Source organism: Phyllobates terribilis, unplaced genomic scaffold (genome assembly GCF_046119375.1).
Source record: "Phyllobates terribilis strain yellow unplaced genomic scaffold, ASM4611937v1 Scaffold_11__3_contigs__length_659146591, whole genome shotgun sequence".
Lineage (NCBI taxonomy): Eukaryota > Metazoa > Chordata > Amphibia > Anura > Dendrobatidae > Phyllobates > Phyllobates terribilis.
In genome coordinates, this window is record NW_027362771.1 from 110,227,045 (window position 1) to 110,243,457 (window position 16,413).

The 16,413-nt window shown below is 45.9% G+C and overlaps 1 protein-coding gene across 4 annotated transcripts in view; it reads left to right on the forward strand.

The window, feature by feature from the left end:
- Positions 1–16,413, forward strand: part of ANO4 (anoctamin 4) — a 344,842-nt gene that overhangs the window by 292,816 nt on the left and 35,613 nt on the right. For all 4 annotated transcript variants that reach the window (XM_073651462.1, XM_073651463.1, XM_073651464.1 and 1 more), the window contains 4 exons: positions 7,843–7,903; positions 8,028–8,110; positions 12,685–12,825; positions 14,548–14,712. In XM_073651462.1, the coding sequence (XP_073507563.1) occupies positions 7,843–7,903; positions 8,028–8,110; positions 12,685–12,825; positions 14,548–14,712 (450 nt within the window). The remainder of the gene's footprint in view (positions 1–7,842; positions 7,904–8,027; positions 8,111–12,684; positions 12,826–14,547; positions 14,713–16,413) is intronic.

Sequence of the window (16,413 nt, forward strand, 5' to 3'; positions counted from 1 at the left end):
AAAGCTGTTGTGTCGGATGGTGACGCCTCTGCCTCTGTTCCTCCGGTGGTGGAGGACGGGGAATATGAAATTTCTCGCATCCTTGACTCTAGACGGTATAGAGGTAGTTTGCAGTATCTTGTGGCCTGGAAAGGTTTCGGACCCGAGGATAACTCTTGGGTGAGGTCAGATGATGTTTCCGCGTCCAGACTTATCAGAGCGTTTCACAGGAGATTTCCTGATAAGCCTGGTCCTAGGGGATCCGGAGGATCCTCTTAGAAGGGGGGGGTACTGTTAGAACCTTGCTGTTAGGTTTTTTTTCCTTTGCTGGTCACATGACCTTGTTGGCCTATTTAATCCTGCTCCGCCCTTCTGGCTTTGCTGGACTTCATTGTATATCTACTTTCTAGCTAGCCTGTGCTCTGTATCTAACTCTGTTAGTTTGCTTGGTCTACGGACCTCTATGTTCTATCTATTTTGTTTGTTCGTCTGTCTGCTACTATTTCTGTTAGGAGGTGTCCCATATTCCTCCCAGTCCTTAGTACTTGTAGGGATTCCCTCCCCACATCTATAGGTCTCCGTACAGACTAGATTAGGACTTTAGCAGGTCTGATCGCAGGATCAGGTTCCCTGTTACATCGTAGGGATTCAGCTGAGTCCTATAGTAGGGACAGATCTCCTCTCTTTCCTTAGCTCTGGTAGCAGAACATAACAGACGCGACGCAAGGTCCTCAACCCCGACGGTCACCTGCGGAGCCGCTGCCTACAGAAGAAAAGCAACGGAAGGTAGGCCAAGGTTGACTAGGGGGGAAGAAGATGTCGGAAGCGGAGGGAACTGCCACCGCCAGCGTGGCCGCTGCCGCAGTAATGCTGTTCACGATGCCTTATATCCCCGGAGCGGCCTGGTTGCCCCAGTACTCAGGGGAGTCGCATACCCTGAGCGACTTTAAAGAGAGACTGTATAGCCTATTCAAAGTGTACCCCCTGACGGAGGAACAAAAAGTGAGCATACTGATAGGCCAGTTAACCGGCGCGGCCCAACGAGAAGTAAAGTCCTGGTCAGTCAGGGACAAGGGAACCGTGAAGGAGATTTTAGCCCGTCTAAAGGACACTTTTGATACCCGCACCTCAGCAGAGATCAAAATGAGATTTTATGGGTGCAAGCAGCGGGCCCAAGACAGTATAAGAGACTATGCTTTGAATTTGCAAGAGGCCCTGAGAGCCATTAAGCAGGCAGACCCTGACAGTGTGCGGAATGCAGATAAACTGCTGACTGAACAATTCATTGAGGGTCTGCTGTCCAGCGCCCACTGAACCCAGTTACGCCTAATGGCTCTGCAGAACCCTGAGTTAGACTTTGCACAGTTCAAAGACAGGGCCATCCGGGTGCTCCGGAAACCGGCACCAGGTGGCGCTGTAACCCATAGGCGCCCTGCTATCACCTATCACCAGGAGGCGGCGCCCTTGTCTGCAGAGCCTGTGGGAGCTGATGCACAGGCTTTGGGCAAAGACCCGGCTGCAGACTTGCACCATCAGATCCAAGAACTGACCAAGAGCGTTGCCGCGCTAACCAGGACAGTAGTTACAGGTATCCTCTCCAGGAAAGATCCAGCTGGCTACCAGTCCGGAGGACGTCCCGTGGCGCTGACAGAAGAGGATCCCACCGTCCAGAGGGAAGCCAATGGACCGCTACGACCAGGATGGACAACCCATCTGCCGCTGCTGCAGCCAGCCAGGACATATTGCGAGGTACTGTAATTTAAACTAGCCCAACCTGGGGCAGAGGGCCAACCCCCAGGCGTAAGATCATCAGGCCCGTCAAACTGGCGTAACAAGTATGTGGGGGGACGACCGGTCTTGCCTGTGGTACTGGTTGGCATTCCCATGAGTGCACTGTTGGACACCGGGTCACAGGTAACCACCATCCCCTATGTACTTTTCAAGCGGTACTGGGATGACACGGATATTACCCGCTACCCAGATAATGATTTGAGCATCATCGCCGGCAATGGTCAGCCCGTGCCGCAGGTGGGGTTCAAGGAGGTGACCATCAAAATTGGTAAAGTCGAACTGCCGGCTCAAGGACTGATTATTGTGGACATTGACCGTCGTGAAAGTCACCCTAAAATAACCTTGGGTACTAACGTTATTGAAAATTGTCTTTCAGAGATAATTGTTATATTACTGCAGGATGCAATGAATGCCAGCTCCAGCCAGCAGCGTGTCTTACAAAAGGAGATCAGAGCCCTGATGAAGCGGCAACAGGTAGAACTGTCTGGTGGTGAGATTGGTAGCGTTAGGATGAGTGACCCGTTCCCTATCGCCATGCCCCCAAAAAGTGAAATGATGATCTGGTGCCGGACTGCAGTCGGGTTTAGAGGTAGAGACTACCAAGCTATGGTAGAACCCGTTTACTCAGACAGTAGGCCCACCATTTTGACAGCACGGGGGGTGGTTGATGTCCGCCATGGGAGGGTACCCGTCCGCATCCTAAATATTGGGGAAAGAGAAGTACACTTGCTCCGGTATGCCACTCTAGCCAAATTGTTCACCATTAACCAAAACTCTGTAAAAGCTGTGGAACCCTTGCCTCCATCTCCCCAAGAGGAAGGTAACGGCTCTAAAAAACAAATGGAGGACTGGTGCCAGAACGTGGGCACTGGCTCCACTCCCCCACACCAGAAACAGGGAGTCTACCGGGTGGTTCAGGAGTACGAAAGAGTCTTTAGCAAACACCCGCTAGACTTTGGGCAAGTAAAGGGGGTGGAACACCAAATCCCCACAGGAGACCATCCACCCATAAAAGAGAGATACCGGCCTGCACACTATCAGAATGCCAAGGGTATGTTACGAGAAATGTAGGAGGCTGGGGTGATCAGGGATAGCTGTAGCCCCTGGGCAGCTCCTCTAGTTCTTGTAAAAAAGAAAGATGGCACGATGAGGATGTGTGTAGATTATAGAAAGGTCAACAGAATAACACACAAAGATGCGTACCCATTACCTAGGATAGAGGAGTCTTTGGCTGCGTTAAAATCTGCTAACTTCTTCTCTACTTTGGATCTCACTAGCGGGTACTGACAGGTTCCTGTAGCAGAGTCAGACAAGGAGAAAACCGCTTTCACCACCCCGATGGGTCTCAGTGAATTCAACTGTATGCCGTTCGGACTCTGCAACGCACCAGGGACCTTCCAGAGGCTGATGGACTGCTGCCTGGGGCACAGAAATTTCGAGACGGTCCTACTCTACCTGGACGATGTCATCGTGTATTCCAAGACTTATGAGGACCATCTAAAGCACCTGGCAGAGGTGTTCGATGCCCTGGCAGGCTTCGGACCAAAGGTGAAACCCTCCAAGTGTCATCTACTGAAGCCAAAAGTACAGTACCTGGGACACGTGGTGAGTGCTGACGGAGTAGCCCCAGACCCTGACAAGATCACGGTGATTAAGGACTGGCCAAGACCCTCCAGCATAAAGGAAGTGCGGCAGTTCCTCGGGTTGGTAGGCTACTACCGAAGATTCATCTCCGGGTTCACCAAAATGGAAGCCTCTATGCAGGACCTCCTGTTAGGTCAGTCGAAGACTAAAAGTCAGAAGCCGCCCTTTAAGTGGGACAAGCTGGAGGAGGAGTCTTTCCGCCAGCTGAAGATGGCCCTCACGGGGGATGAGATCCTGGCCTACCCTGATTACGGCCAGCCTTTTATCCTCCATACCGACGCCAGTAACGTAGGGCTAGGAGCCGTACTGTCCAAAATCCTGCAGGGCAGAGAACGTGTAATTGCTTATGCTAGCAGAAAGCTGAGACCCACAGAGAGACCCAGGCTGATGCCCACCTTGATCCGGATGCTCCAGAAGAGGCCAAACAGCTGTGGAAGGAGAGGAGCAAGCTGTTTCTCTATGAGGGGAGGCTGTGCCGCAGAACCGTCAACTCTCGAACACGAGCTGACCTGGCAGGTAGTGGTCCCAAGGCGGGATGCGGCTATGGTCCTAGAAGCATACCATGACGGAGCAGGGCACTTTGGATGGAAGAAGCTGGAGTTCCTGTTGCGTGAGTGGTTCTTCTGGGTAGGCATGAGAGGGGCTAGAGAGAGATGGTGCAGAGACTGTGGCCCGTGCAACCTAAGGAGGAAAGACCGTGCAAGCCAGAAGACTCCCCTGCGGCCCATCATCACAAAGCAGCCCCTTGAGCTGGTGGCCCTGGACCACGTAAAGCTGGCTCCGAGCAGATCGGGATACGTCTACGCCCTCACAATCATAGATCACTACTCCCGGTTCCTAGTGGTGGTCCCTGTCAAAGACTTAACAGCTCAGACGGCCGCCAGAGCCTTTCAGCAGCATTTCTGCCGCCCATACGGGTATCCAGAGCAAGTGTTGACTGATCAAGGTCCAGCGTTCGAGGCTGAAGTCTTCCAGGAATTCTGCAACCTGTATGACTGCAAGAAGATAAGGACAACGCCTTACCACCCCCAAACCAACGGGATGTGTGAGAAAATGAACCAGGTAGTACTAGACCTGCTCAAGACGTTGCCCCTGGAGTAACGCAGCCTGTGGCCTGAGAAACTGCCGGATCTGGTGGACTTGTATAACCATATCCCAGTAAATTCTACCAACTGCACCCCAGCTTACCTAATGAGTGCAAGACCTGGTAAGCTGCCAATTGACCTGGAAATGGGAGTCCTGACACCCGAGGACACCTCACCAGAAGCAGACTGGGACACAGAACGACAGCCGCAGTACCAAGTATCAAGCAAGAGAGAGGCAAGAGAGGAATTACAACCAGCATGCTCATGCTGCTCCCCTGGCACCTGGAGAGCAGGTCTTGAAGAGGAAGAGACGGCTCCACAAGTTGGATGACCAGTGGGTGAAAGACCCGTACACCGTACTGCCCTCAAGCCATGAAAACCCAAAGGTATGTGTTATCAGTAAGGATGGAGGAGAGACCACAGCCACTGTCTCCAGAGACCACCTGAAGAAGTGTCCTGAGCAGCTGCAAGGCGCTGATGAAGACCAGGATAGCACTAAACCCGCAGCGGAAAGGGAAGAAATGGTCAGTACAGTGCTCGGAGAATTTCCCCGGTCCTGGACACAAATCAACAACGCTATAGTGGTACACATCCTTACCTTTCTCCAGCCAGCCCCTCAAGGGCCTGCAGAAGAGCAAGTAGTGTTGGAAGAGCAAGTGGCCCCAGAGGCAGAAGAGTACATACCAGCAGCTCAGGAGAATCAACCCTCTGCTAGTAGTGAACCTGCCATGCCCGTGGTGAGCCAAACAGTACGCAGAAAGCTGCCCAACCTACCCGTAACATCTGCAAACACCTCTAGTGCAGACACGAACACACCCAGTACACAGGGGGTGGAAACAGGGGACTCGAGTAGAGTACCACCAGACAGTGGGTTACATAGGTCCACCAGGAGCACTAGAGGTCAAATGCCCGCTCGCTGGAAAATGTAAAAATGTGATATAAATGCCTGTACATTGCAAATGTTAAACTGTTTGTTGCCTGTATACTAATTATGTTTTTCTAGTTCAATGGACTAACAGGTTATGGACAATGAATAACCCGAACTGTACCTTGTGCATAGTTGCACCTGGTAAGGTGCCCTCTTTTGAAGACGACCACAGAACACAAAACCCGTGGAGGTGGCTGAAGACGTGGTCCAACTCCGGATCATCAAAGCCCTGTAGCCACCCTAGGGCCTACATGGAGGGTTTGGGACGGGTCCCTCAAACTGCATCTTGGGTGAAAAGGACACCTGGTTACGGGAGCGCCGTGACCTAAAAAGACTAAACTTCTTGTATATATGTTACTGTATTGTTATTACCTGTTATCTTTTTGCAAAATGTGTTTAGTCCCAGAGTACTAAATTTCACTAGGGGGGAATGTGGCACCCCAGGTCTGGTAGCCACAGTGGCAGCAATGTCATGTCTGAGAGCAGGCGGGAGGTTCCCTGGTTGGGGACAATTAGCATTCAGCACCTCCTGCCTCAGTCCAGGGAGGGGAGAAACCTGCCATTTATAAACTGGATCTGGGGCGGGGTTAGAGAGACCAGTTAGAGACCAGTTAGAGACAAGTTCCAGTGAAGTTGCAGATAGGGACAGGTCAGCAGCAGGCTGAGGAGTCCCTGTAGGCAGAGAAGGAAAACGAGGCCAGGAGGGGAGCTAGAAGAGCTCATCCTGGCTAGAGACTTACAAAGCCGGACACTGGAGTCCGAGGCTGTGAGGGTTATAAGCCCAGCAGCAGAAAACCACCACGCAGGGGACTTCAAGTCCTCTGGCCCAAGGAAGCCCGGAGGCTCAGCCACACGAGAGGGACCACTACTGCCCCGGAGGGGTGAGAAGTACGGAAGGCCCGAGTCGCCAGTCATACGGGTGAGAACAACATGGTACACTCAGAGACGTGGGCTATCACTACACTACAGCAGGATAGCCAAGAAAGAGTGAAGTCAGCACGGTAGGCCTACAAACTCCCCCTGACCAGCGGGATTTCCCAGTTGCTCTCAGACTGACCAGGCCTCCATTGTTAACCTGTATTCCGGACTGGTCCCTTAATACCACCAACAGTAAAGACCCTGAATTGCATGACAGACTCTGTGTGGTTACTGCTGCTCCCACGCACCATCACCACCAACATCCCTATTTACTGCCCTGAGGCTATACTCCTCCCGTGGGGAGTTATACTATCCTCTGCTGCACCCACAACACCAGCTTCAGCGGTCTGCCCTGCAGCGGCGGTTCACTCTGACCGCAATCCACGGGTGGCGTAGTCGGACATTCAGCATATAGACTGCCATTTGGTTTGACCGCCCTGGGCATGGACCGGATCGCCGCCACGGAGACTACAACCCCCAGCATCCACAAGAGGTCCGGTTCCGGGTAACCACACACAGACACGGCCCAGGGGGGCGTGTCGAGTTTGGCGTAGTCGGCAGGATTTCGTGCCTGCCACCAACGGGTACTGCGTGCCTGAAGAAAGACTGTAATACTTACCTTGGTGGAGTTTCCCGCCATCCGCAGCCGTTTCCCGCCATCAGCAGCCATTTTCCCGCCATCGGGCACCATCTTTGGGACGCTGCGCGGGAAGAAGAGGGGCGTATGCTATGGAGGAAAAACTTGTCCCAAGGAGGACCATATTTTCCCCTTCGTATTAATCCTGCCTCCATGGGTGTGATTGAAAGCCTGCATAATGGTCCTATCAGAACGGGGAGTGTGTGTATGCTGTCAATTACAGCCAGAGATTGGGGTAAAAGATGCCTCACCGGACTAAACCTGTCTCATTAGCTCATGAAGAAAAGCTCATTATTCGAACACTGCTGTCTTAGTAATTACATAAACCACCTTATAAGATTAAAGGAAACCTATCAGTGGATTAATGATGTCCAATCCACGGGCTACATGAACCAAAGCCTGACTGCATGATTGTAGTATGTTTTTCTCTGAAACGCTCCATTGTTTTTCAGAGAAAACATAGTTTGAAAAGCCGGCCGGGGACCGTAAGCAGAGAGGCACTAGTCCGGGTCGCCCCCAAGCCAGCTTCTCAACGCACCATTCCAGGAGATAGATAGATCTCTCCCTATGTACACACATTAGACAGACCGGTCATAGAGCAGTGCGGGCTCTTCAAACCATGTTTTCTCTGAAACACATGACTGTTTCAGAGAAAAACATTACTGGCTGCATTGATGATTAATTCTGCCCTTGGTTTCAGCAGGATGAATTCAAGAAATCTGCATCTATACAGCTATAATAGCAGTTGGGACAGTCAGGGAACTTTAGAGGTTCCCTTTAAATTGGAGTGTTGGAACTATGAAAATACAACACAAAAAAAGTATTGGCTTAGTTATGATCATATTACTATTCTATTTCAGGTTACTCATCTCTTTGACAATGGAGCAACTGTATTCTTTGCAGTTTTCATGGCAGTTTGGGGTAAGTACATTAGGAGAACACCTACTGAACTTTACAGTCCAAGGTAATTCATTATATCACAAAAAAATGCTCTTTGAAAATGTAATTGTAAAGCTCAATTTACAAATCTTTAAACTATTTTTAGCTACTGTTTTTCTGGAGTTTTGGAAACGAAGACGAGCTGTGATTGCTTATGACTGGGATTTAATAGACTGGGAAGAAGAAGAGGTAAGAGTTAAGCAGGGCATGTACCTATTAAATAAGTTTCAATACATCCGATAATCTATAATATAGTACAGAATCTGGTGCTACATCAGTAATATGCAGGGGCATACATAGAAATCAAGGGGCTCCATAGCAGAAGTTCTAATCCCCCCCCCCCAAAAAAAAAATAATAATAATAATTGTTGGGGTCACAAAAGAGCCTATCTCACAACTTTCCATCCTTTACAGTAATTTTTCTCCTGCTGAAGTCCCAGCTTCCTCTTTCATTGCCCCCATAAAGTATTATGCAAACAAAAGTGCCCGCCAAACACAATATGATATCGCCATGGTGAATTCCTCCACATGCACAGTGTGATGACCCTACTGTACCCCACCTCAACTCCCAAGGCAAAGTATGGTGACCCCAACACAGTATGATCCCCCAACTGTGACCACCACACAGCCCTCCATGTACTATAATGGGCCTACATACAGTATAATGGCCCGCACTATAATAATAATAATAATTTTTATAGTGCCAACATATTCCGCTGCGCTTTACAATTTTAGGGGGGACTTATACAGACAATACAGACCTTACAGAATAAGCATAACTCAGATATTAAAAGGAGTGAGGGCCCTGCCCGCAAACTTACAGTCTATAAGCACTAGCCCTCCAAACAGTATAATGGCCCCCACACAGTATGATGGACCCCACACAAACCTTCACACTGTTTAATTGCTTGCATACAGTATAATGGACCCCCACATATTACTGTGGCCCCATATAGCCTTCCATATAGTATAATGCGCACTCCAAAATCCTCCATATAGTATAATGCACTCCCTCCCCATTGTCCTCCATAGAATATAGTGCACTCCCCATGGTCCTCAATAAAATATAGTGCACTACCGATGGTCCTCCATAGAATATAATGCATCCTCCATGGTCCTCCATATGATAAAATGCTCTCCCCATAGTCCTCCATATATTAAAATGCTCTCCCCATGGTCCTACATATAATAAAATGCTCTCCCCATGGTCTTCGATACAATGTAATGCTCCCCCATGGTCCTCTATACAATATAATCTAACCCCCATGGTCCTCCACACAATATAATGTGCTCCCCATGATCCTCCATACCGTGTAATGCACCCCCATGGTCCTCCATACAATATAATGCACCCCCATGGTCCTCCATAAAGTATAATGCACTCCCCCATGGTCCTCCACACAATATAATGCACCCCCCATGGCCCTCCACACAATATAATGCACCCCCAATTCTGAGTTATGGCCACCGGTCACTGATTTAAAAAAAATAAATACAATACTCACCTCTCCTGGTTCCACCTGATGCTCCAGTCTCCTCAACGTGCAGTGGGAAGCGCCGAACATCTCAGAACAGCGGGCGCCCTGTAATAATGTCATCACGCCCGCTGCTCTGAGACATCAGATGCCGAAGAAGAATCATGGGGGTGGAAGCGACTGCAGACGCTCTCTCCATCATCATTGCTCGCACTGGGCCCCCCTCCGGCCATTAGCGTGAGCATTGATGATGGAGGAGGGAATGTCAGCTGATGCTTCCACTCCCATCATTCTGGGAGGGACGGGCGACCGGGCAGTGTGGGTGCTGATGGGCAGAGGCAGGGCCTGGTGTGGTAAGGGCCAGGTGTGGGCCCCCCAGCTCACGGGCGGTACACCACTTGTAATATGTAACACATACAGTTCTGAGCCAAAGTTTTAGGCAGGTGTGGAAAAAATGCAGCAAAGTAAGAATGCTTTCAAGGACAAAAATGTTTAATAGTTTATATTTATCAATTAAAATGTAAAGTGAATGAACAAAAGAGAAATTTACATCAAATTAGTATTTGGTGTCTCAATGTCCACTCTTTGCCCGCAAAACTGCTTCCATTCTTCTAGGTACACTTACACACAGTTTTTGAAGAAACTCAGCAGGGAGGTTGTTCTAAACATATAGGCTTGCACCAATCCTTCTATCTTTTCTTGTAATCCGAAACAGACTCCATGATTTTGAGATAAGAGCTCTGGTGTTGGCCATATCATCACTTCCCAGACTTCTTGTTCTACTTTACATACTGAAGATAGTAGCTATGAAATACAGGCAGAATCTTATGCGTCAGGCAATACCATCATGGAAGCATTTGATTGGATCCAAATTTATTCAGCAGTAGGACAAAAAACAAAAACATACAGCTAATGTCATAAAGAACTATTTCCAGTGTGAAGAAAAACAAGGAGCCTTGGAATTGATGATATGGCCCCCACAGTGGCATGATCTCAACATCATTAAGACTATGTGGGATAACATGAAGAGAAAGAAGGATTTGTGCAATCCTACATCCACAGATCTATAGTAAGTTCCCCGAGACATTTATAACACCTCCCTGCTGAGTTCTTTCAAAAACTGTGTGCAAGTACATCTAGAAAAATTGAAGCTCTGATGCTGTTTTGAAGGAAAATATTAGATTTCTTTTTTGTTAATTTTCTTAGCTGTTTATTAATTGATAAAAATAAACTATAACATTTCTATTTTTGAAAGCATTCTTACTTAGCAGCATTTTTCCATATCTGCAAAAAAACGTTCACACAGTATACTGAATAGTTTTCTAAATTTTGGTTCCATTTTTTCATCATTTTCATATTATTAACATGTCTATCAAGCCAGTGATTTACATAATTCCACGACTTTACCTTCTTGGTGTTAGAATTTCAATGTTGACGAGTATATATACATACAATACAGACCAAAAGTTAGGACACACCTTCTCATTTAAAATTTTTTCTGTATTTTCATGACTATGAAAATTGTACATTCACACTGAAGGCATCAAAACTATGAATTAACACATGTGGAATTATATACTTAACAAAAAAGTGTGAAGCAACTGAAAATATGTCTCATATTCTAGGTTCTGCAAAGTAGCCACCTTGTGCTTTGATGACTGCTTTGCACACGCTTGGCATTCTCTTGATGAGCTTCAAGAGGTAGTCACCGGAAATGGTCTTCCAACAATCTTGAAGGAGTTCCCAGAGATGCTTAGCACTTGTTGTCCCTTTTGCCTTCACTCTGCGGTCCAGCTCACCCCAAACCATCTCGATTGGGTTCAGGTGTGGTGACTGTGGAGGGCAGGTCATCTGGCGTAGCAACCCATCACTCTCCTCCTTGATCAAATAGCCCTTACCCAGCCTGGAGGTGTGTTTGGGGTCATTGTCCTGTTGAAAAATAAATGATGGTCCAACTAAACGCAAACCGGATGGAATAGCATGCCGCTGCAAGATGCTGTGGTAGCCATGCTGGTTCAGTATGCCTTCAATTTTGAATAAATCCCCAACAGTGTCACCAGCAAAGCACCCCCACACCATCACACCTCCTCCTCCATGCTTCATGGTGGGAACCAGGCATGTAGAGTCCATCCGTTCACCTTTTCTGCGTCGCACAAAGACACGGTGGTTGGAACCAAAGATCTCAAATTTGGACTCATCAGACCAAATCACAGATTTCCACTGGTCTAATGTCCATTCCTTGTGTTCTTTAGCCCAAACAAGTCTCTTCTGCTTGTTGCCTGTCCTTAGCAGTGGTTTCCTAGCAGCTATTTTACCATGAAGGCCTGCTGCACAAAGTCTCCTCTTAACAGTTGTTGAAGAGATGTGTCTGCTGCTAGAACTCTGTGTGGCATTGACCTGGTCTCTAATCTGAGCTGCTGTTAACCTGCGATTTCTGAGGCTGGTGACTTGGATAAACTTATCCTCAGAAGCACAGGTGACTCTTGGTCTTCCTTTCCTGGGGCGGTCCTCATGTGAGCCAGTTTCTTTGTAGCACTTGATGGTTTTTACAACTGCACTTGGGGACACTTTCAAAGTTTTCCCAATTTTTCGGACTGACTGACCTTCATTTCTTAAAGTAATGATGGCCACTCGTTTTTATTTACTTAGCTGCTTTTTTCTTGCCATAATACAAATTCTAACAGTCTATTCAGTAGGACTATCAGCTGTGTATCCACCAGACTTCTGCACAACACAACTGATGGTCCCAACCCCATTTATAAGGCAAGAAATCCCACTTATTAAACCTGACAGGGCACATCTGTGAAGTGAAAAACATTTCCGGTGACTACCTCTTAAAGCTCATCAAGAGAATGCCAATAATGTGCAAAGCAGTCATCAAAGCAAAAGGTGGCTACTTTGAAGAACCTAGAATATAAGACATATTTTCAGTTGTTTCACACTTTTTTGTTAAGTATATAATTTCACATGTGTTAATTCATAGTTTTGATGCCTTCAGTGTGAATGTACAATTTTCATAGTCATGAAAATACAGAAAAATCTTTAAATGAGAAGGTGTGTCCAAACTTTTGGTCTGTACTGTATGAACATATAAACATCTCTTAAACACCACTTCTTTAGGAAGGCAACCCTTTTATCCACATCAGATTCTTTGTAAGGAATTCATGTAACTACTTATTAGACTGACTGTTCTCTCAATATAACATCATTTTAGCTAAAATTTGAATAACAGGAATTTGAAATAAACTATATATGTATATAAATATTTACATCCTTTTTTTTACGTAGGAAGAAATCCGCCCTCAATTTGAAGCCAAATACTCAAAAAAAGAACGGATGAACCCAATATCAGGAAAGCCAGAGCCTTACCAAGCCTTTACAGATAAATGCAGCAGACTTATAGTGTCTGCTTCTGGAATATTTTTTATGGTTTGTTATTTTTTGATATTATGGAAGTAATGCCACAAGCTCTGTATTCTTTATACTTAAAAGCAATGTCCTTTAGTTTTTTTGATTCTATTCCCATGAATCTGTTCTCAGGAAAGTTTAAAAATCAATAGCATGAACGTGAAATGTCTTGTATCCAAGGAAAAATTATAAACCAGTAATAGCTGATATTTGAGCATTGGAGTCTTTGAAAAATCATCAGTTTTTTATCCTGAAAAAGCATCATTTTTTTAACCAAAAGAAAGAACAATTTTCCACCTGCATCTTATTCTTTGTATCTGGAGAAATACCTCTTACAATTGGTGCTTCTTCTGTGCCCCCACATTGCAAAGTTATGCCTTCCAGGTAAAAAGGTAGACATTTTTTCAACAACCAACAGGGCGTACACCACATAATTTCTTTGTTGGCACCACTGTAATATACGCCCAGTTGGCTGAAAGGGAAATTTGCACCATTATTAAAAGGGAGGAGAGGGGGCATAATTTTGGAATAGAGGGCACAGAAAAAAAAGAAAAATTGTTCCAGAATCAGTGGACCAGCACCATTTGGAGGAGGTACTCACTTTCATTTAAAAAATCTAGTGAAATTTCCTGTTTTTAAAAACTAATGGCATCCATTTTTTAATGCACTCATTGAATCCAATGGCTAAGTCTCCTCCGAATAAACACATGAGGCTAGTGCATGGTGCATTTTTTTTCCAGCATCGCCCATCAATTCACATTGAAAATTAATGCATTGATTAACATTGGCTCCTGTGCTATTAGTGTGCTGCGCGATTTTCATATTGATGAATCACAGACAAAAAAAGGATTGTCTGAATGTAGACTTAAATTAGGTCTAATTTAGGTTGCTTGCAAGTCACAGTAAAATTGTGGGGGAATAATTGGTGGTATCACACAATGAAATTGTGGTTAGGCTGCGGTCAGACAGCCGTAGATTCTCTCAACCTTAGTGTGATCTAATTCTCTCCCATTAGAGATTCGTATCACAGGTATGTAGGAGATGGAGAACTTAATTTTTCCATCTTCTCAATTGTCTGCGGATGTCAGACTGCGCTCGGACAAATTCCGGAGCCACTCGCAGCATGCTGCGATTCTTTTCTCATGTTGCATCAGTATGAGAAAAAATGGCAGATCTGCACTACCTCATAGTATAATATTGGGCCAAGTTCTATCCTATAAAACATCGGATAACACTCGGCCGTGTTATAAGTTCATGTGAGCGAGCCCTAAGTCTTGCAGTGATTTTACCAGCACTTGAGAGGAAATTAAAGTCAACATGTAGCCCTAGACTAAATCCTATTTCTTATGGACTGAGGTTCTTCTACTTATAATATAGTTTTTCACCATTTTTTAAGAACCCTGAGTTCAGTTTAGATTATAGTTGAACGTTTTCTATTTTTTTTTTTATTGAAAGTTGATTATTACTGAATTATAATACCTAGGTGATAAATGTATCTCTTTAAGTTCTGAGCAGTCTTTTTCAGCTCCAAGAAGTGTCAAAGTGTAGCACTTTGGCAGATATACCACTATATGATAGGATTCTGCATCACAGGCAGAAGGCTTTTGATGGCACTTATTGTGCTATACAGGACTACTGGGAAATGTTTCTCTGTCTAGTGAGAAGTACTATACCCATATAATAGTGTCAGTATTGAAAGCATAATTCTTTTTCTGATGCAAACTTATCTTTTTCTTTTTTTAGATATGTGTGGTAATTGCTGCTGTTTTTGGCATTGTTATATATCGTGTTGTGACTGTCAGTACATTTGCTGCCTTTAAATGGGCCTTAATCAGGAATAATTCTCAGGTTGCTACCACAGGGACTGCAGTGTGCATCAACTTCTGTATCATAATGCTTCTGAATGTGGTAAGATGATATTTTTACTTACTACATATTTACTTTCTTCCTTTTTAAAGTGTGTTATATGATAATGTCACAAAACAATTTGATGCTAAAACAATAGGGGTGGAAAATTAATTTTCCCGAAGGGGTCACATGAGAGACTGTGACTGTTGGGGAGGGCAAAACCAATAGGCTGAAATGTATTATTTTATATTAATATTAATTGTATCACTTAATATTGATCAAAATTAAGTATGCCGACACCCCCATATACCGTATGAGCCCACACACAGCTTCCCTATATACCATAAGAGCCCACTCACAGCACTCCTATATACAGCATGTGCCCCCACATAGCCTCTCAATATACAGTATTTCCCCCCACATAGCCTTCTATATACAGCATGAGCCCCCTTATAGCCTCTCTATAAACAGTATGAGCCCAACATAGCCCCTGTATACAGTGTGAGCCTCCACATAGCCTCCTATATTCAGTATGAGTACCCACATAGCCCCTACATACAGTAGGAGCCCTCACATAGCCCCCTACATATAGTATTAGCCCCTATATACCGTATGAGCCCACTCACAGCCCCTGTATACACTGTGAGCACCCACATAGCCTCTCTATATACAGTATGAAACCCCACATAAACCCCTATAAACTGTATGAGCCCCCACACTGCCTATCTCTATACAATATGAGCCCTCACCTAGCCCCCTGTATACTGTATGAGCCCACACAAAGCCTCCTATATACAGTGTGAGCACCACATAGCCACCTATATAGAGTATGAGCTCTCTATAGCCCCTATATACAGTATGAACCCTCACATAGCCTCCTATATACAGTATGAGCCCCCTCTATAGCCCCCTATATACAGTATGAACCCTCACATAGCCTCCTATATACAGTATAAGCCCCCACATAGCCTCCTACATACAGTTTGAGCCCCCACATAGCCTCCTACATACAGTATGAGCCCCCACATAGCCTCCTGTATGCAATGTGAGCCCCCACATAGCCTCTCCATATACAAGATGAACTCTCACATAGCCCCCAATATACAGTATGATCCCCCACTTATATACAGTATGAGCCCCACATAGACTCCTATATACATGCTTTTTTTTCTGTCTTAAGCCCTTCACCCTCTGGCAATTTTCAGTTTTTTGTTTTCATTTTTTCCTCTCCTTCTTCGAAGAGCCATAACTTTTTTATTTTTCTATCAATATAGCTGTATGAGGACAAGTTGTACTTTTGAATGACACCATGCATTCTACCATATAGGGTATTGGAAAATTGGAAAAAAATTCCAAGTGAGGTGAAATTGCAAAAAGAAGTGCAATTCCACAATTGTTTTTTGGGTTTTGTGAAACTGCAACTGCTGCTACATTGATACATATAACAGAAGATAATCCTCTGTGATGTGCGTAAATTGAGCAGCATTTGCAGTTTCACAACTCCGATCTCTCAGCAACAGGCATCAAATAAGGTTCAATTAAAGAAGTTGTCCAGTACTTTATAACCCCCCCCCACCCAATGTATCCCCCTGGGGCCCCTAAGACTTTTTGTAAATACCTTGTATTGCTGATAATGCCTGTGAGCGGCGCTATCGGTGGCCGCTCACAGGCATCACGTGACCCCGCTCTGACGTCACGACAAGTGAGGCGTGACTCAGTGCTGGGGTCCCCGTGGTGGCTGCTGGGTTGTGGCGGGGTTAC